We start from the raw sequence: 22,401 nt of genomic DNA on the forward strand, positions 1-22,401 counted from the left end.
GTTTGCCACACACACAGGTCTGTAGTCTTAGTTTCTGATACTGTGTTATATTAGTATTATTGACAGGCTGTTGCATAATCAAACATAATAGACTTGACTGCTCTGTCAAAAAAAATCTATAATCTATGAAATAATGGGATTTACTACATTGGAAAATGCAGGTTCTCTGTTTTACACTAAAAACTAGGGTAGATAAAACATGAAAGAAACTATGTTGAGAAATATTATTAAATTGATTGGGGCATGAAATAAGAACTTTTCTATTTACAATATTTTTTAAATCTCTTTAAAACCACTTTGTGTTATATTCTTGTGATCTTTTTTGTTCAGCCTAGGCCATTCAGCCCTCCACTGACCTCTAACTCAAGTCCACCTCCAGCAGCTCCTTTGGCACGTGCAGAGAGCATTTCTTCTATATCCTCTTCTGCCTCCCTCAGTGCAGCAAACACACCTACAGTTGGTAAGTTTAATTAACCATTTTATCTTACTGGAGAAATAGGACAACTCAGCCACTAGGCTGCACATGTTGTGAGAACTATTTGTTGGAGTTAGTTGTTTCATATTCGAGTCCAGGTACTTCTAGCATTCTTTGCAATGTCTGCTTTTAAGTGACACTGAGACACAGGAAAGGAGATTAAATTAGATTAGACCATAGATCCAGTTATGGCATGTTCTTTAGTGAAATATTATTCACAATTAACATTCCATGAATTCTTATTTGGTATCAAGTACAACATGTTATCATATATTTGTTCAGAAGATGTTATTGTATAGGTGCAGAAATACTTAGGGATACTGAAAAATTTCAATGAGTACAAATGTTCACAGAACTGGGTTCTTTTATGTTCTAATGCTTCTTTTTCTTCAAGTTAGTTAATAATATAAGTTAAGCAGTAAAAGCAAAACAAACATTTAAACAAGAAAGATTAAGATGAAAAGCAAATTAGTCTTCATGTATTGCCACTAATTTCAGTGGGGTTTTTTGTTAGTTTGGGAAGGGCAGGGCTTAAGACATTTTAACTTGTTTATTTAGCAGTATTGAACAATTTCATTCCTGAACACATTACACCTTTAGTCACAAATTAAATCAAGCTGTCAAGTTATCATTCAGTTATCTGCAAATGTTATTGATGCCAAGGATTCTTCAATTAGGCCCAGCAGCTCTGAAGAGCATCTGTACAGCACCTAGTGAGCATTCTGCAGTGGAGTCGTTTCCACCCTGTGCAGAAGCAAAGCTACTGAGTTCTGCCCAACCTTAGTTCTTACAGTTCAGTGTCCACCAGTTTCACAAATACTGAGAAGCATCACAGAAACACAACTAATATTTTGGTTGCCAGAGTCTATCCAGGCTCACATTCTCTGGTCTCAGCTCTGGTGTCGAGGAACCAGACTCTTGGTGGCAAGAGCATCAATATCCCCTGCTCTGGGGAGATATGTATGTGTGGTTTTGGAAACAGTAGCAGAGTGTAATCATGAGATGAGGCAGAGGTAAGGAGGTGTGTGCTGACAGTAAGGTTTTATGTGGTTATTATTCTGGCCTAGGAAAAATAAAAAAGGCCAGTTCCATCTGCATTGACTGTATGAATTAAATAGTCGTGGGAAAATGGGAAAGGCAGTACAAAAAACTGAAATACTTTGGGGCATGAGGATATAGTTTGCAATATATTCTGTATTCTTTTGACTTTTGCACAATCTAGTGTTCCCCTTACTCTATTTGTTCTGAATAATGGAGAATTGACTCTGATTATCTTCTTCCAAGTGAACTATAAGGCATGCATAATAGAGTGCTTCTCTTATGCTTTTGCCTTAATTTAATTTGCAAAATATTTTTAATATTAATTTTAGCATCTATTTTTGCTTGAAATGTTTTGTTTTCTTGCAATGTTTTGTTTCATTTAAATGTAATAGACAATGATCTTTTGATTCAAAATCTTTCTACAATTGAAAAGCTTTGTGAGACACTGCCAGGTATTGTACTCAAAGCACATTTATGTCTTAATTAATCATCCTAATATACTACATCTAATAAAATTGTATTTCTTTTGAAACAAGTTTCTCCAGATATTTCTGGTATCTGGCACATACAAGTTGCTTGACATCTCAAGTACATAACAAGTTGTACGTTGCTGAAATCACCAAGACTTGATGTAACCATTTTTATATAATGTTATCTTCTGTCTTATCCACTTCCCTGCTCAATAAACAAGCTGAAACTTGGCCTTGGTTCTTCAGTTTGGCATTACTACTTTATTTCAAGTAAAGTGAATATATTTTTACTTTGGCAATCCTAATTCTCCTAACAAGTAGGTAATAATGTTTCTATATTTACATATAATACAGATCTTGGAAAACAGACATAATAAATATAGTACTTTTTAAAATAAATTTTATTTTATTTATTTCATGATAGGTGTTTAGCCAGTATTAAAACTTTCTGGGTCTTTATTCCTGTGTTCTTTTGTTCCCACTTGATGAGCTTTATTCATCTGTCCTTTTTATGACCAATGATGCAGTCTTTTGTTCTGCAGTTTTGGTCTGCACTTTGAAGGTGTCATTGCAACCATTTGCATGGTTCTGTTACTATTCTTGTGTCAGCACAGCTCAGGGTCTACTAGTGGTGATCAGGCTGAGGCAGCTGACAGGGCATTTAAGCCAGGTTTGCCATCACTGCCAAAGGTGATAGACCTGGAGCCTTGATCTGGGCTGCAGCCTGAGATGAAGTTAGGATGCCTTCATGCATCTCTGTCACTTCCCTTCTGTCTGAGACTTCACAGCAGGTATAGAAAACCCTGAAGCTGAATGTTGCTGCATTGAATTGTACTCTCAGCAGCAAGGCAACAAAACTGTGAATTTCAGCATCAGGACAAGCAGTTATGTTTTTTTCATATGATAGAATGATAGAATCATGAAGGTTGGGAAAAGACTGCCAAGATCATCAAGTCCAGCCATTGAACAATCACACCTTGTCAACTAAAGTAGCACTAAGCACTCCAGTCATTTCTTGAACACCTCCAGGGATGGTGACTCCACCATCTCCCTGGGTAGCCCATGCTAAGTGAATAAATTCTTGCTGTTGTCCAGGCTGGATCTCCACTGGCACAGCTTGAGGCCATTTCATCTTTTCCTATTGCTGATTGCCTGGGAGGAGAGACTTTCCCCTACCTTGCTACACTCCTTTCAGGCAGTTGTGGAGAGTGATAAGCCCCCCCTTATCACTCCTTTTCTCCAGGCAACATGTCCTGAGCTCCTTCAGCTATTTCTCATATGACTTACTCTCCAGACTCTTCTCTTGCTCTATTGCCCTTCTCTGGATGTGCTCCAGCACCAGAATGTCTTCCTTGAATTGAGGGACCCAAAACTGGACACAGCACTCAAGGTGTGACCTCACCAGTGTTGAGTACAGAGGAACAATCCCTTCCCGGTCCTGCTGGCCACACTATTGCTGGTACAGGCCAGGATGCCATTGGCCTTCTTGGCCACCTGGGCACTGCTGGCTCATGTTCAGCTGCTGTCACCAGCACCCCCAGGGCCTTTTCCTGTGGGCAGCTCTGCAGCCACTCTGCCCCAGCCTGTGGCACTGCCTGGGGTTGTTGTGACACAAGGGCAAGACCCAGTACTGGGTCTTGTTGAATGTATAATAGTTTATTTATTTTTCAGTTTATTGGTTTCTAGGAGAATGCATAGATTCTTAACTCAAAGAGTGATGAACAGTAGGAGCAGAGCAAAGAAGAGAGAAGTGATCTCATTTGTAGTTCCCCAAATAGGTCTCTGAGAAATATATATACATATGTATTTGCTTTGGTGTTCCTTGAAAAGAAGTTAAAAGCATATTATTTTTTCTAATAAATATCACTTTTCAGTCAAGCAAACAGTATTTGTCTTTTACCGATAGGAATATAATTAATATGTTTGCATTACTCTGCATAATTTTTTAAATATTGCTTTAAAAATTAAATAAGGCTATTAAGTAAAATATTTTAAAATAATTGATACACCTGTATACAAGGTAATCCTGTTTGCTGTACAGTTGTTTGTTGTTCCTTAGTAAATTGGCAGAAAAAGACATTAAAACAGCTCAGCAACTGTAGTGACACATTCACTGAGTGTACACTTTGGTTTTAGTGAAGAATAATTCTGGAGTTCAGTATTTCAGCAAATGGAATTTCAATTGACAACTTATTATTTTATTGTACATTTGCCTCTTGATACAATTATTTCTGAATTCCTGAGACTATTGAGAATCACAGCTTTTATTGGTAGTTTTCAGGGAGAGAAAAAACTTTGGAATCATGATCCATGTATTGTCTGAAAGAAAAAAGAAAAACAACCTACTGTTCATACTGAAAAAAAAAAAATCAATGGGTTTTAGCCAGAATCATAAGAATTAGTTGATTTAAGAATTTTTGGTTTTCAACACTTTCGACTAGATCTTTTGGATCTAGAGGCCTCAGTGTTGCACAAATGTTTTCATGGCACTGAGAAGTACTCTGAACATTTTACTACCTTATGTGAGAAATTGTAATGAAGAGAGAGGTATGAGGTAGCAGAATTAGACCAGCCTGTCTTTTGCTGTCTTTCTGTCACTACTTCATTCACTTATCTCTTAATTTAAGGTCTAATATGAGATATTAGGTGCTCTGTGAAGAGCAAGGTCCCAACTTCCTTTTTACTTCTGAAAGAGCTCAGAAAGGACAGCCACTTAGAGTAAACAGGTTTAATTTGCTATTGGCAATAATATTATACAGAAGTATTTTGTCTCTGCTTTGTGGTATGAAACAGAAGTTTTTCAATTTGCATATGAAAATATAAAGACTTTGTGATAGGTAATACTATGTGATACAGACCATTTCTTCATGGTGCAAAAAACATAAGATGCTATCTACTACACTGCTGCACTAAATAAAAAAGAAGAAACTTCTAGTATTGTCTTTTGTATTCCATACACATGTAGAAAATTTGTGAAAAATGAAATCCCATGACAAACTGTTTCATCAAGAGTATATGCGTATTTCAAAAAGCCTTAGCATGAGGTCTTGGTTGATACAGCTCTATATTGGAATTGTGTTGTGTTGGCATGAGCAACAAGTGAAGACTTCTCCAACAATTTCTGCTTGGGAATTGCAGTGTTTGTTGGCTGAAAAGGTTAAAAGAAGTGTTAAACAGTTCACTTATGTGGGGTAATATTGATGAATTTGCATTTAAGTTCATTTTTACTTTTAGTGAGTTCTTTGTATTTCTGTGACCATTTTATCATGCATTTTTCCATACAAAAAAGCATACAGTAGGGATTTTTTTAAAGCATTCTAGTCAATTTGCTTTGTGTCTGTTAACTTCCCCCCCCCCCGCCAGTGGCCATTTTAATGCAGTGTTCCTCTATGTCATATATTTCCTTGCGTCTGTTTACATAATGTCATACCAATAGTCATACCTATATTCCTATGCTGCTGAGCAGCATTTTGGTGCTGTACTATGTTTATGTATTTCTACACACTTTAAAAGTAATACCTAAGATGAGACTGTGATGTTGGTGTAAAGTCTTGTGAAAATTACAGATACAGTTAACCATTCTGAAATCTACTAAGCTTTTTGAAAATTAAATTTATACACTGTATGTATTCTAGGTGTTTCACGTGGTCCCAGCCCCGTCAGCCTTGGAAACCAGGACACCTTGCCTGTTGCAGTAGCTCTTACTGAATCTGTTAACGCCTACTTTAAAGGAGCAGATCCCACAAAGTTAGTTAAATAGTGAATTGTGTTGAATGTATTGAGTTACAATAAGAAAAGACAATGGGTCTACTTTTCATACTGGGGGAGGGCAATGAGTATACATTAGAAGGGGAATTCAAAGGGGTTTTTTCAAAGGGGTTTTTTTGCTTTACACAAATGTGTTCAGTGACAGCACTGAGAATGACAAGGATTTTTATCATTGTCAGGTAGGTGTTACATGTAATTTTGTGCAGCTGAAAGCACTTCATTCCCTGTGACATTCAATCCATTGCTATGCGACTTAGGCCTTGCCTAGGCAGAGCCGTTGCCATGTTTTCAAAGCTTGAAAAATATCCAAGACTACTGTATGCTTAAGCAGTTAATTTTTTTTATTTCATATTTCATCTTAGGTCCAAGCTGAAAGTGGCAGTACATAGTCACATTGCCCTCATTTGAGACTGATTTTCTGTTTTAAATTCAGTTCATAAGATTCTGAAATTACAGTGGTTGCTTTAAAATTAGTATTAGAATTAAGCAGTTAATGAGTTGCAATGAAGCTGATTTTTTATTCTCTTCTAGATGCATCGTGAAGATTACTGGTGATATGACAATATCATTCCCAAGTGGGATTATTAAAGTCTTCACCAGCAACCCATCTCCTGCTGTGCTCTGCTTCAGGGTGAAAAACACAAGCAAACTAGAACAGATTCTTCCAAATACACAGCTTGTATACAGGTTTTGTATTTTTTTAACATAATTGTAAGCTACATAATTCTGATACAATGTTGTGTATCAGAATTCTTTGCAGTCTGGTTGATTGAATTACATATAATATAATTTTCTGAATTAATCTTGTTCAGCTTAGTTCTCTCCAATGCCACTATTAAAAATCTCAATGATTACTGGACTTAAAACTTGTGCTGAGTATAACAGGAGCCATAAAAAATAATTTGTAAATGTGTCTGTGTTTTCATATACATTTTATAATTTCTTTACACAGTAGTAATAATGGGAAACCTAAATGATGAAATAGTAAGCTTAAATGGAAAACAAGTAGTAGGAGATTCATGTACTCTCATTTGCCATCTGCTAGTATATTTTAAAGCCGAATCATTACACTGATCAAGTTCTTTACATAACTATCTCTCAGATGTGTAGCAGCATGCTCAGAAGAATTTGTACAAAAAAAAGGTTGCTGATTGAGTAGCATAATTGCATTTGGAGATATTGTTTCTTAAAAAAATAGAAAAGCTGGAATTTTTTTAGCAGAAATCCATTTAAGTTGAGTAGTTTATTTCATTTATTGGAGAAATTATTTGAACACTAAGCTAAATGTTTTTGAATGCTGTATTTTTTAAATTACTGAAAGAATAAATCATATGTATATATTCTTTTGTATTTAATTTCATTTTGTTAGTTCATACTTAATGTAATGAATAATTCATACAAAATTAAGTTTAATCACTGTTTGACATGACGGTTTATAACTGAAATGTTAGCAGAGGTGTTTCTGACAAAGTGAATTATACTCAAAAAGCATATTTTGCAAAACAAAGGTTAAAATATCTGATATTCTTGAATGACTGGTGTAATATTTCACCCCTAATTAATAATCTTTCATTGTAGTGATCAGTCACAAAGTGACTCCAATACTAAAGACTTTTGGATGAACATGCAAGCTATAACTGTCTACCTCAAGAAATTATCAGAGCAGAATCCATCTGCATCCTATTACAACGTGGATGTTTTAAAGTATCAGGTAAACACTTTTATCCTTTTGTAATTTTTAAGGAATTCCAGCAGATATTATATATACTCAGAAATTAGAAGAATTATTCTTTGTCTGCCAGCAGAGAGGTGAACTGTCATCCCTCATCTAGACCAATTCTGGGTATGTCTCTACTTAAAATGCGTAGACTCTGCCCAGGCTTATCACATTCCTGCTATCCTTCATGTCATTCCCTAAGATACAGAGCTTGTTTCAATTTGCTAATGCTTCAGGTCAATCCTACAAGCAAGCTTCAAACATTGCTTTTTTTATATTTGTCAGCAAAGTCAAATTCTCCTTTTAAGAGATGGGAACTTCTTGTCATTTGTGCTTGTACTGTCTTTGATTTTGCAATTGCCTAAGTTTTGGATGCTGTCACTGACGAATTTTAATGCATGGCTCTGACTTGCAGTTGAAAGAGAATAGGTTTAGATTAGATATTAAAAAAAATTATTTACTCAGATGGTGATGAGTCACTGGCACAAGTTGCCTAGAGAAGTTTTGTATGCCCCATCTATCCCTGGCAGTGTTCAAGGCCAGACTGGGTAGGGCTATGAGCAACCTTGAAAGTGAAAGATGCCTGTGCCTATGATAAGGGTGGGTTGGAACTATATGATCTTTAATGTCCCTCCCAACCCAAACCATTCTGTGATTCTATCTGAGAATATATGACATTCTGATTTCTCACAATGAGAAATAGAACAGTAGTCAGAATGGATTTACTGAGTGTAAGTCGGGCTTGACCAAGCTGACACACTTCTATGGTGACATGACTGCCCCTATGGATGAGGGCAAAGCAGTAGATATTGTCTGCTCAGACTTCAGGATGCCTTTCCATGCCATCTACCACAGAATCCATATAGAGAAGCTGGTGAAAAACAGGCTGGATGAGCAGACACTGAGGTGAACTGACCCCCAGGGGACATACTGATTTTACAGTTTAGTAGCTTCATTGATGATCTGAATGATGGGACAGTGTTTGGCAAGTTTGCTGATGATACAAAATGGGGATGGCCTTCAGGATAAACCAGAGGATTTTTATTTTGCCCTCCTAAGGGGGCTCAACAGGCTGCAGAAATGGGCTGAGAGGAGCCTCATGAAGTTCATCAAGAAGCACACTTGGGGAAACCAAGTGGAAATGATCTTGGCAGTAAAGGACCTGAGGGTCCTGTGGGTTACCATGTTGAACATGAGCCAAACAACTCACTGCTCGTGCTGCAAAGGCAACAGATGGTCTCCTGGATAGTCTCCTGAGCTGCATTAGGCAAGGTATTGCTAGGGGATCCTTCCCCTCAACACTGGTAACACCTCACCTGGGGTGCTGTATCCAGTTCTAGGTTGTTCATTGCTAGTGAGAGTGGATAGCATTCAGCAAAGGGCCATGAAGATGATGGTAGGACTGGAGTATTTGTCCCATGAAGAAAGCCTAAGAGTGTTGGGACTCCTAAGCCTGGAAAAAGGAAATTTCAGGGAAATCTCCTCAATATGTATAAATACCTGAGAGAGGGCACAGAGAAGACAGAAGCAAGTTGTTTTCACTGGTGCCCATTGATATAAACAGAGGCAGAGAATCAGAATCAGAATGGACACTTGCTGAATCACAGGAGATCACTCTGAACAGCCAGAACCACTATTTTACTTGTGACAATGGCTGAGCACTGAACACAGGTTGCCTAGATAGGTAGTGGAGTCTCCATTCATGGAAATGTTCAGAAGTTGTCTGGAACTTAGGCAGCCAGCTGGAGGGTTGGACCAGACAGCCTCCAGGAGGTCTCTGTCAACTTCAGCCATTCGGTGCATCAGTGAGATGATGTTCTGGCTGTTAATAAAAAGCCTTCATGAATATTCAAGACATATTCACCTCAAAGGGAGAATAGAGATTTTCTAGGCCTGCCTTGAAATGTCTGAACATCTGAGACAACTGTCTGCACAACAAAAAAACCCTGAAAATTACCTGTCAGTCCAGCTGTTCATACCTGTAGTTTCCACATCTGCGTAGTGTGGTTTAAAATCCTGGTGTACTGACCCTGCAAAAAGCATGTAAGGCACACAAATTTATTGGGAAAGATGGGAGAAAAAAACATTTGGTTTGCTGAAATGAGTACTGTGTATTCTTGTAAAAATGAGGCATTGGCACATGGAAGCCGAGACAGATAAAAAAGGTTTTGGGCTGTCAAAAAAAGGCAAGAGTGTGCACCAGGACACAGGAGGTTCCTCAGATAGATTGAGAAGGTGGTTGAGATGCATCAGCACAGTAGAATGAGCTCAGCTACAGAAGCAGCATTCAGCCCTCCTGCAGCAGGAAAATAATGCTTTGAAGAAGTAAGAACTACTCTGCTGGCTGCCTGTCCCACAATGACAGGTGGTGTTCTCTGGTGCTGGTTGGGCAGCTGAATTGGCACAGCACACAACTGCTAAGGATGAAGTAATTTTGCTGCAAGCATGCATCTTGCATAAGGCAGAATACAAAAACAAAGCTTTCAAAAAGTTATAAAAGAGCAGGAAGGAGCCTCATAGGCCAGAGGGAGTTTATACCTTTCCTTCAAGTATTTTAATTTAAAATTAAAATAACAGGAATTCATTTAGGCAGCAGTCTTCAAAATTCTGTGATTAAGGACTCAGAGGTCAATTGTTCTCTTGATATTTTATCAGCACTGAGATTTATCTTAATTACCATCATCCCCTAATTCTGCCCAAAAGATGGATATTTTAATTAAGTTGTTTTCAATGGTTTATTCTTTTACAGGTATCTTCAAATGGCATACAGTCCACTCCCTTGAATCTTGCAACTTATTGGAAATGTGATGCTAACACTACTGATGTGAGAGTGGATTATAAATACAATCCTGAGTCTATGAATGTGCCTAGTATGCTGTCTAATGTCCAGGTTGTGGTACCAGTAGATGGAGGAGTGATAAACATGCAGTCACTTCCACCTGCAAAATGGTAATATTAATTATTTTCAGTATTTTTGCAGATACATTTCAGTGTATTCTTTAGTGTCATAGCCTGAAAAATTTCATAGGAAGAAATAGCAAAATGTGTAGTGTCAGATGTCTAGATGTTTTGTGGTCTAAAACAGAGATCATGTGCAGCCAATTCACATAAACTGAAACAGTCAGTGAATACCCATCCCAATTGTGTAATAATACAAGCCTTTATGAATTATCCAGTGTTTACTTTCTTTTGTCCAATAGAATAGACAATTGTAATACAGTAATTTGAAATGGTTAAAAACCATTTTCTCTGTGTGTGTAACAATGTATTCTTATAAGGGGATTATATAGAAAAAGTAGCAGAAAGGCAGTATTTAAAAAAAATCCTGATTGTTCTAAGATAAAAATTAACTTCTAATGGAAACCTGAGTAACTGAGGAGCTCTCCATAAACCAGGTAGCACTGTCTCTCAATTCTAGTGTCATGCAGATTATTAGACTAACAGCTATCTGCCACCACCTTCTGAGCCTGCATTTACAGTAGCACTTCAAAGTGTGACATAGGTCATAAGAAATTATGTTACAAGTTTTGGAAACAAGCAGAGGGTAGTGAGATTAGACAGAGTAGTACAGCCCTGGAGCAAATGTGAGCAGAATTCAATCACTGTGCCAGTACAGCATGTACATACTTGCCCAGCTATAACATAAATCCTGGACTGTTTATTCCCCAAATGGTCTTTTTAACGTGAAGAGGGCAAAGAACATCAAGTTGAAGGAAGTTAGGCTTTGTTAACTTTGTTTCTTATAGATCAGTCTGCCTTACAAAGCAAAATTTAAAAGAAAAATAAACATGATGCATTTATTGGGTAGATTCTGATGTTTCTGGAGGCAATACAGTTGTAGGTGTTTATTGGACAATGTAGTAATAGAGTATAATTTTAAGTGGAAAAAAAATCCTTACAGGATTGAATCCTTCTTGACTTGGTGTTTCAAGGAAACAGTACTTTTAACCACATTGCAAGCTTATTCTGAACAAGAACATGTTTAGTATCCTATCTGAACAACACAACTACACTGTGGTGAAGCTAGTCTCCCTACCCAGGTCTCTTCCACAAGCCCTCTGTAACGAAGCCAGAGTGATAGCAGGAACACCCACCCAGAACACTCAGTGTTAGCTGGGAAGGCTTAGGGACAGTTGCATTAGTGAATTCACATAGGCAACTTTCAAGACCCAGAATTCTGAGCCTGTCAAGCTGACCAAAGGAAAAAAAAAATCAGTTATGTCCCATGCAGGTATAGTATTTGTGATGTACTTCCTGTTAAATTTAGTGGATTGGGTGGTGGGGTTTTGGTCTTTTTTTAGGAAAAAAGGTCTCTATAGCTTGACTTCCTGTGAGTAAATGTTACCATATCAGTCCTGCTCCATCAATGGCAGGAGCAATTTCAAACCTATCAGCACTTCACGCTGCTCACAGCTTTAAGTTGTTGACTTTCCTTTGATGCAACTGCTAGGAAGTTCTCCAGGAGTTAAAATGCCCTATCAGCTTAGACACTCTTGGTACCCTTTTCTGCCTCTTTACAGTGTCTGAAGTTAGCTTGAACAGAGTGTTACTGATGGCAATTGGTTTTACTAGAATGGAAATGGAATAAAATTCTTGCTCTCAGGACTCTCACTTAGGGGAGAACAATCAACGTTGCTCCCCATTCTACCATCATCACAAAGCATCAAAGCATAGCTTCCAGACTGCTTCCAGAGTAACTTACCCTTTAAGCCTGCAGAGGGTTTTGAATTTTGGAGCCATACGTAGGGACACACGACAGTGTTAAATGTATAAAAAATTACTGTATAAAATGTGTAAGGGAGTATGTTCTTCTGAGTTCCGTGCTCTGGAGTGATGGAGACACACCCTTCTCTTTTCCTCTTTTCCTCCTGTAGTTTTCCACAGACTTACCTTAAAATATGCAAATATTTTTATAGACTTCCTTTTAGAGATGTCTGTAATATACCAGTGTAAATCAAGGGAAATAAAGTTCTAAAACCAGTACTTGTAACTAACCTACCATTCTCTTACAGGAATGCAGACCAGATGAAAGCATATTGGAAAATATCTAGCATTTCAGAGAAGTCTGAGAATGGAGGCAAGTTGAACTCTTTTGTTTTGCTTTCTTGTACAATTTTTATCAGTAAATAGGTGATCATTTTAGCCTCTATGCCCTCTAATTCCTTTTTACACATTTTCTTATGCTGTAACCTGTTTACTAGTCCAGCTTCTTTTCAATTAATTGCCTCCTGAGAGATTCCAATATGAGTGAGATGTCAAAATATAAATTTAATTATTAGCTATATAAGAGAAAATAATGAAGTACCCTGAAAACAGTTAGTAGTTCTAAAATAGAGTTTAGATAAGATAGGAAATTTTTGCATTCATGCAATTTGGAAGTGAGCAGTTACTCAAATGAAAATAGGTTTAATATCTATGTCTTTCTACACACAGATAATTTAAATACATTAGAAGGAGGTAAGTGGAAGAACTGGGAATAAAAAAAAAATCCAAAAGTCCTGAGTTTAGATATATTATTCTTGACCAACATTTTGAGTCTTGGTTTTGACCATAATGACTCCAGGAAAAAAAATTAATCTATGCACATCTGCTCAGAGTGGTAATTTATACAATATTTCATAAGGCACCAGTAGTTGTCCTTTGCCCAGTGCCTTTCTCTGAGCTGTAGTTGATGTCACAACCCCTGCAGTCTCTGCAAGTGCAGTATTTTTCTGAAGTAGTACAGCAGCCAAAGAATCTCATCCTCAAAGCCTCTGTGGAGAAATGAACTCCTAATGTAAAGGAAAGGCCTTTAGTCCTGCTAAGAATTTAGTGAAGAGGATTGTGAAATCACAGATTTTCCTGTAAATGTGACTAGTTTCATATATAAACCACAAGCATGGAAAGAGAAGACAACTTCTATTCCTGTAAAGGCTGCAAAGTTGTGGTTATCATTCAAACAAAATCAGAGAGAATTTTATTGAACACAGGTGATTACTCTAGTCTGGTCTAATTTGTCTTTCACTAACCTCACAGTTATTTGTTATTTGTCTTCACTACATTGGATTAGCCCTCTTCCTTTTTTTTCCCCTTCCTTTTTCCAAACTTTGTGCCTTCTTTTAAAAGGAAAAATCATACTGAAACACAAATGCAGCCAGATGAAGAGGAACTGTACATCTGCAGAACACACTAGTTTGCATCTAGTGTGTTGACAGCAGACTTGCACATATCCCACTGCTTCTGCTGAATTCCTTCTCTTCTCACCATCTTTTCCTCCCCTTTTCTTTGAGTATAAGCATATATAGTACTCTCAATTCAGGAGGAAGCAATACTGTGCTGATCTTGCACTTACAGAAGCAAAAGGAGAAGTTGCACAAACACTGTCAATGTCAGGACAAATGTCTTCAAGTCTTTTCTCCTGGTGGTCATCATGATAAAATTTTAGGGGCTTTTTATGGTCCAACACATTACATGATCTATCAGTTGGAGAGAGATAAAACATAGAACTAACTTTCAAAACACTTTAATATATGAGTTTCATAGTTAGAGTAGAAAGAATTTCCAGTTTACTGAAATAAGGCAGACCTACTGAAGAAATCAAATTGATCTTAAGCTGAATTTATCAAGAACAAGCCACTGTGTGAAACAATTCCTTTTACTTCCTGCTTTTAGCTCAGTACCATTTCAGTTACTAACTTTCCTTGTCATTTAGCAATTATTATTGATAGGAATAGCAAGTTGTTTTAAGTAAAATTATTCCATTAATTTTATTTAAATCTCATTTTCCCAGCATACTTTTCAAGAGCAAGAAAAGACCTGTTTTAAAACTAAAAAGTAGTAGCAATGTGGGGATTTTGAAAATGCCTTTCATTGCCTACAGAAATAGACTTAAAGTAATTTTAAACTATTACTGCTTTATAATACTATCAAAGTGATGCCACTTCACCACTGTCTCTGAAAAAATCAACTGAAATTTGTGAGAAGTATTAATCAGACCTTATCTTTAATGGAAACATAGTGATTTCTTTCCTCTGGGTACATTACTGTAGAACCGCATTTCTTCCAATGTTTTTGTTCATGTACTTTCATCCATATAGATCATGACATCTCTTAAATGTTCTGCTAGTGAAAGGAGATAATATCTCCTATCTGTCAATCAGATACCATCTACCACAAGATGGATGGTAGTAAGTAAGACCAGCAAACATAAATGATTATAGGAACCAATCAGATAAGTAGTAAGTGATTACCAGGCTGATACCCACATGTGCAGAAATTTATATTGTTTCTCTTTAAATCATTGTCTTAAACAGACTATTGAAAAAAACAGACTTGTACCTCTTTTGAAAGCCTATGTAGGACTGCCACTGGGAATAGATCTCAAAGGTCACCATATTAGTTTCACTTCTTACTACTAAAAGTTTTGGGAGATCCTTTTGTTTTAGAAAAATAATCAGCTTCTCAGTTTTGTTGTTGTTATAGGTTCTGGATCCCTCAGAGCAAAATTTGAGCTTTCAGGAGGACCCAGTAAACCAGCAACACTTGCAGTGCAATTCATCAGTGAAGGAAGCACCCTTTCAGGAGCAGATGTGGAACTCGTAGGCACTGGCTATCGGCTTTCCCTTCTTAAGAAGAGATTTGCCACTGGTAAAGACATTGATATGCTTATATATTCAAATTAATGTTATATATTCACTAGTGTTAAATTCTAAAATATGAAACTCTCAAATGAGTGATGTATAAATAGTTACTCTTTATTCAAACACTTCTAACAAGTCAGTTTGTTTTTCCATAGTTATTCAGACTGCTCCAAGTAAAATATTGACAAAATCTGGTTTATCTATTGACTGCAAAAAATTTACCTTTGTTTTTCAGGACGGTATATGGCAGACTGTTGATGTACCTGTGAAAGTCATTGGATCAGGAGTGCAAGAAACACTTGCGACGATAGGAACTCTGCCCTCTCTATTTTTCAAACACTATTTTAACATGCATTAATTTTTAAAAATATTGACTTACTTTGAGGCTAAACTACAGAAAGTAAATGCACTTTTAAGAGTCATTTTGAAAACTTTTTATTACTTTACAATAGCACTGAAGTTAACTTCAACACTGTCTGTAGATGATCAACTGCAATATTTGGGAAAATTTGTTGGAAAATTAGTAACTTTATATAGATGAAGTCAAAATAGTAATCCACAATTGTAATGGAAGTATGAAATTTTATGTTGTACTGTAAACATTAAACCTAAAATGTAGAAGATCTAGTAAGAAATATTTGAGCTTTTCATAAGTAATACTCATTTTTCAGATTCTTTAATTGCCAAATTTTAATTGACAGTTTATAAAGATAGCAGAGGCTGTGTCTCGTGTAGTCCTTCTTTCCATTCATACCACAAGACCAGCTGAGTTAAAGATATATAAAAGTAACTTGATGCCCATGTATCATATATTATTAAAATGTAAGTTGTTTCATGTAGGTTTTTTTTAAAACTAAGTGCAATGTGTTACAAATTGCAAAACACAGCAGAGATTTACTTCTGCAATTAGTAAAAATTTTGGTCCTTGTTATTGTTTGAGTTAATGCAGTAGATTTAATTTATTTTTATATTAATTGCATAACATTTGTGCCTTTTAAAAATGCCTGTGCCTATCCAGTCTGATACTCATGTGCCTCACTTCCTTTTTCAAAGTTTGGCTCTTCATCAGGAAAGCATGGCGTTTGTATTATGCACAGAACTTTATAAAAATTCTTCTTACTGCAATTTATTTAGAAGCAGGTTTGTAAAAACTGCAGTTTGTTTTAAAAGAAATTTAAAACACTGAATTATTTCCTCGATGAATAATTGCAATTAAATGTGGTTTTAGTAAAGGGAGCTGCATCATGCAGTACTCAGAAACTTTTTCATTAAGTAATTTTAATGTCACCAAAGAGGAGAATCTGAAAAATCAGTGAGGATAGGAAAAACAAACTTCTAAAAGCAAACAGCATTATTCTTTAGTTTGTCTATAAGTCTTCAGATTTCGAGTGGTTTTGGGGATGTGTGATGTGAATGTACACATAGTACTTCAGGAGGCATTATAAAGGATATTTTATGGCTGCAGGATGACAAATCCTGTCATATGTTCATTTTTTTTATAGATACCAATTTTAATATTTGTATTGTAATCTAATCTGCTTGCTACAGCCTAAGCACAGGGAATTGACATATCAGTAACAGTCATATCAGTAATTTTTTCAAGCAAGTCACTAATTTAGAAAATTTTCTATGTATTTGTATTACAAAGCTTTTTTTGTAATGTTGAAATCATAAGCATTGGGGCAAAATAATTCAATAACCTGCATGTGGCGATTTCAAATGAACATTTAGCATACCAGCATCTGTTTCAAATTCTCTATTAAAACAGTAAAACATGCTTGATTTAATTAATGAAAAGCCAGTAATGAATTGGACTGCTGAAGCTTTACAAGAAATTATGCCTTTGTAGAAGCTGCATAAATTGTTGTGTACACTAGACACTTTTGCCGGTGAGAATTTCATTTTTAGTACTAAGAATATAGTGTACTGTAGATTTGATTGGAAGAGTATATTTGGCTCCTATATTTTGCTAATCTTATTGATGATAAATTTACAACTCATAAAAGGGTGGTCTTTTTATTGGAATTTTAATTGTAACCTGCTTTACAATCAAACTGATTAACACACAACAATATTTTATTAATGAAAACCCAAACCTATTATTGCTATTTTTAATCAAGTATTACATTAATTTCTAAGTTAAATGAAGTAGTTAATGTTTCAGCACTTTTAAACTAGCCTTCATTCAGGTGTTTTTCATACATTTGCTTTGGGTGCAGGTTACAATTTTGAAGCCATACAAGTTTATATAGACATTTTGTAAAGAAACTCAAAAACAATGTAAAAAGTATGTGTGGCTATCTGATTTAAAATAAAAAAAAACTTACGTAGCAAGCTGGTTCTTGCTTGTGTATACAGCAATGTCCCTTGTAGCTGCCTCCTAAGAAAATTAATTTGTAAACACAACTCTAAAGGATCTGAATTTTTATGAATTGTTACTGCGTTAGACTGTAAATTAGAGCATACAAGTTTATCTTTCAAAAATTGTAAATACTCTGAATTTTCATAAAATGTAAATTTTTAAAATTTGCACCCATAATAAACATGTAATATATAATTTAAATACTGATTTATATTGCCTGTACTTTTGCAGTTAAGTTCCACAGACCTTTTAAGGAATAAGGTTATAGAGAAAAACATGCCTGTACTGAACATTTGAAAAGATTGATTTTTAAGTGATAAAGGGTAGAGATCATAATGAATTCTTTCGTATATTTAAAATCATCACAGAGAAGGTGGATGGAAAGATGACTTCTTCAGAACATTTCATCTTTACTAAACTGTAATGTCTGAGATGTCTGTAGTGCCCTATACCTTTACTAAATTGATTTGCTTCACAAATAAATTAGATTAGGCAAAGTTGTGGATATGTTTATGAGAAAAGTCTTGATTCATGGACATGAGCTGCTGTCTGTAAATAGTGCTATCAAATGCTGTACATTATGTCTTTGTTTATGAGCCTATATCGTGTTGTGTGTGCAGAAGAAGAATTAGTGACATAATTAAAGTAATTCCTTCTGATTTCTAATGTTCCATCAGTCAAAAAGAGTAGACAATTTAGTACTTCTTCAGTGGTCTGTATGGTTTAGTCCTTCTAATCTTTGAGCACAGAACAGAAGCTGAAACTGAACAAATGTTTTTGAATCTGTTTGTTTCCTACTAATCCCAAAGCCTGCAGAGGCTTAGTAAGTAATGACTTACTAAATTCACTTTCTCAGCTGGTTGGATATCACTGCAATAGAGGTACCATTCCTGTCATGCAGGAAAGCACTAGTCCAAGGGCTTGATTCTTATCTTCTGCTGGCAGGCAGGAATGTAGAACACAAGTGCTTAGTGGTCAGACTAAGTGGTCCATCTAACGCAGTAGTCTGGCCATTCAACATTGGCCAAATAACAGGCTACAGCCTTGGAGAGTTAATGTATCATTTGCTTTCTGATCCCCCAGCACCTCATTTATTGGTTAGAAATGTAAAATGGTGCTGTTCAGTTCTTCTAGTATTTATTGAACTTAAAGTGTAACAGATCTGACTGAGGCTGCTCTGGCATGTCAGTTAACACTTGACTTGTACCCACATACTGCTCACAACTGCTGCAAAGTGGATCACTACTGTCCAAGCAGGTTTGTGATTATCTAAGTACAAAATCAGGTAGTTTTTCAGGGAAACGTATCTCTAGCACTGCCAAATAACATTTATGTCGGGTATTTGAAGGAGCTCAGGTATTTGATTATGAACTGGGAACAGCATGTGAGTTAGAACTGTGGTGAGTTTTGCTATCTAACATAAAAACAAGGTCTTGCATCATGGCAAAAAGTATTACATTTCAAGTCTTGTATGTTTGCAAAGCTTAAGATGCACAGATGTTAAGATGCCTATCTTCAGTTTTGCAATTGCTAGATAATTGGTTTCCATTTCAGTTGTTATGAAAGGGAAATTATACTTAAGAGCATGCAAGAAAAAAAGTCAGGAATTCCTCCAAGCATAGCATAAGCTAAAAACAGTTCAAAATACTAAAGCATCAGATAACACATCTACTGTTGAGGTACCATCAATTGGACTGATTAAAAAGCCTCTCAACTGAAAATGTAATTTTTATCTTTAATTCTACATATTATTACACCAGAAAGTATTCCTGCTCAGCTCACTTTGACCTCCATGTTTACTGACCTGTTAATTTTTGGATTCTCCATTAGTTCATTCAATAACCAATATAAGGTATGCAGTCTTAAAAGAAGAGACCTCTTCTGGATTGCTTCTTGAGCATTTAATACTCTAATTCTGCATTTTCTGTAACTCTTCTTGATGACTTCTGGATTACTTCTTGCACATTTAACACTCTTAATTCTGCATTTTCTGAAGCTGCTTTTTTTCACTTCCTTTGGAATCAGTTCTTTTTGTTTTTAAATCTGGGATGACTATTTTAAGGACTGTAACCTAAAATATTTTTGTTTGTCATTGTCCCAGCTGAATTTATTTCTAAAGATCTTGTTCTGTAACTTAGTTATTATTAATCATGAGGTTTTTAAAAAAAGTTAATAATCATAAGCCCATTTCACTTCTGCGCATTTCACTACTCTGATTATTCAACTTTTCCTTTTATCATGTCCCAGCATGTTTTCTTGAAGTTTTCAGTTCTTAAGTCATATTTTCTACTCCAGAAAGTTAGCAGTGGTAATGTGTTCAACAATGGCTCAAATCTTTCTCCATCCTGGTTTAAGGAAGCAGCCCATTTTTATAATAATTGTTGAATCTTCCCTCCAGATGTCCTCTCCTGCTTTGCTATTTGATAAGCTCCTTATAATATCTACCTTCCCTTCTGTTTCCCACTCTTGTCATTGGTAGATATGAACAGTCGTCACTGATATAGAAATGTTAAGGCTGCCTCAGTGTTCGTACTGATGAATTGCTGCCAGGTAAGACACACCAATGCAGCTTGGGATGTAAGAAAACCAAAACCCAACAGCGTAAGCTCAAAAACTATTGTTCACCTTCCATCTCTGTTAAACTCTCTTTCTCTGGTACCTTGCAGGACCATGCATTTAGAGAATCAAAGACAGAGAACAGACAGGACTTTAAGCCCCATAGCACCTGACCTCATTCTTCAATGCAAGTTTCTCCGTCACAGTTGAGAATCCCTTGGCCTGTGTGCATGAGTCCCTTCTCACTTCTGAGTTCCTAGATTGACAGCACACTCTATAAGTGCTCGGGTACGTGAATACAGGAGGACTGTTGTAGTCTGCGATCTGCCATCTCTACAGCTGACATCCCTCTGAAGTCTCACCAGTCTGTTCCCATGGATGGGCCAAGTGCAGCCACACCTTTTCCCTGCTGAAATCACAGTTCCATCTCTGAGTCACTTGATTGAAAACAGTAGACTGGATGTCTGCTTCTAGTGAGATTACAGAATAAATTTAGTTTTATTTCAGAATTAAAATGCAGAATATTTCTCAATGTAAAAACTGCATCTTGTACATCTAGCACAAGAAACTCAGCCCTCAGATGACCGCTGTTAGTCTGGCATAATTTCTTTAGATAGAATAGAGTAGTATAGAGCAAACACTACACTCACAGGAGAGAGAATAAGGAAATTACAGAGAAAAATTAATGTGGGCACAAGTGTTCCCTAGATTAAGGGAAGAATATGTATTTGCCACAACTTTCCCATAGAGGTGTTGAAAATTAAAAAAAAAAATTCAGGCTGGTGGGCCATTAGAGCTACTTTATTGGCATTTTGCAAGATATTTGGGAAGACTATCAAACTTCTCAAAATAGAAGCAGTGTCTTTAATATGATGGGAGAACATGGAGGATGTGTTCTCTGTCCACCTAGCTATGAGCTAGAACTTGTCACTACTGCACTCACCTAAGTACCCGCCCTTGCTTACAGGAAACAATAAGTTTCCCAATAAGAGAAATATGGAACCTGTACCCCCATTTTCCTCAGCTATGACCTTTCCAGAGTGCTTAAGGTGACAGTGCTTTTGCCAGCTGCTCCTAAAAGGATGCTACAAAAACACTCATTAGAATTCAAGAGGTTTTTGGCAAATAGCATTTTCTAGTCATTCCTCCAAGTGATTCTCCAGCTCAAAACAGTCCTACAGTAGCATGGTTTTGATAAAGAAGTGTGAAACTTTCAAATAATCTATGTTTCAGGAAGGAGTTCATCCCTGCAGCAATAGTGCAGTCTATGGCTTTTCATGCTATTGACGGTTAGGAAAAAACAGCTGTTGTCATAAGTTGTAAAAGAAGCTTTCAAAAAAGTGTTACACTGTTCTTGAAGTGGTAACTGTTACCTCAGCATAAGTTTATAAGCAAAAAAATGTTCTGAGTTTTATCAGGTCAGAGTCCTTCTGAGCCCAGGAACATAGATTCAGCTATACCTTCTGTCTAGGTCATCAGTAAAGGTGTTTGTACGGCAGAGGCAGTAGTATCCAGAAGATATATTCACTATTTCAATTACTGGCAACAGTCTACTGTTGCCATTATTTTAGTGTGTTGAGCAAAAAGGCCTTGTTTGTATGACAAGCAGCACCAGTGTCCTGCTATGTCCTCTTCACAGAACCTGTAAAGTATTCACAGCATATGGTGCCATACACAACAGAGTCTGAACACAAGACAGATTTCTGCATCAACCCTGTGAAAGCTAAGTGGTAACTTGCTATCTCCTGCTACTCCATTCAGTGAACTTTTCAGTTGGTTTTTTCTGGAATTGTACAAGCAATAGAATATTGTTAAGACCTTGGCTGGTGTTTGTAAGGAGCAATATCTTACTCATCTGTTCAGACAAAGATTGGTTATACAATTGTTTTAAAATTCTTGTTAAGTCTCTTTTGGACACTTGCCTTTAGTTAAAGGATCTTTATTCTCTTCAACATTTAAAAGTATTCTATACTTGCTCTGTATCTCCATTAAAGTTTAGGAACCTCTTCTTTGCCTCTCTCCCAGCAAGGTAGGTTTTTTAATGGTTATTGCTGCCATTATCTATATGTAAAGATATGTGAATTGTATGCTTACAATAGATAGACAATCAGATCTAACCAGATGTTTGTAAGTAATGATTCAAATGAGTATTAGATCACATCAGGTATGTCTTTTATTGTTCTCCATAGGTGTAACTGGCTCTACAGAGAATAGTGTTAGCATATACTCCACTGTCATCTCTATAACCCAACTATGGTAGTAGTAGCAATCGTATCAAGGTAAGGAACATGTTAAAAATAGTGTGGGATTATTTCTATGGTGAAGAAACTGATGTAAGCCTGCATCAGACCTCCTTGCTATAGTCAGTATTTACTTTTTAATCAGAAAAACAC

The 22,401-nt window shown here is 36.3% G+C and overlaps 1 protein-coding gene across 3 annotated transcripts in view; it reads left to right on the forward strand.

Moving 5' to 3' along the window:
- FCHO2 (FCH and mu domain containing endocytic adaptor 2) overlaps positions 1–18,111 on the forward strand; it is an 83,909-nt gene extending 65,798 nt beyond the window's left edge. For all 3 annotated transcript variants that reach the window (XM_053968804.1, XM_053968805.1, XM_053968807.1), the window contains 8 exons: positions 331–460; positions 5,622–5,733; positions 6,286–6,441; positions 7,333–7,465; positions 10,221–10,420; positions 12,484–12,548; positions 14,933–15,097; positions 15,326–18,111. In XM_053968804.1, the coding sequence (XP_053824779.1) occupies positions 331–460; positions 5,622–5,733; positions 6,286–6,441; positions 7,333–7,465; positions 10,221–10,420; positions 12,484–12,548; positions 14,933–15,097; positions 15,326–15,348 (984 nt within the window). In that variant the 3' untranslated portion in view covers positions 15,349–18,111. The remainder of the gene's footprint in view (positions 1–330; positions 461–5,621; positions 5,734–6,285; positions 6,442–7,332; positions 7,466–10,220; positions 10,421–12,483; positions 12,549–14,932; positions 15,098–15,325) is intronic.
- The last annotated feature ends 4,290 nt before the right edge of the window (positions 18,112–22,401 follow it).

Source organism: Vidua chalybeata, chromosome Z (genome assembly GCF_026979565.1).
Source record: "Vidua chalybeata isolate OUT-0048 chromosome Z, bVidCha1 merged haplotype, whole genome shotgun sequence".
Classification (NCBI taxonomy): Eukaryota; Metazoa; Chordata; class Aves; order Passeriformes; family Viduidae; genus Vidua; species Vidua chalybeata.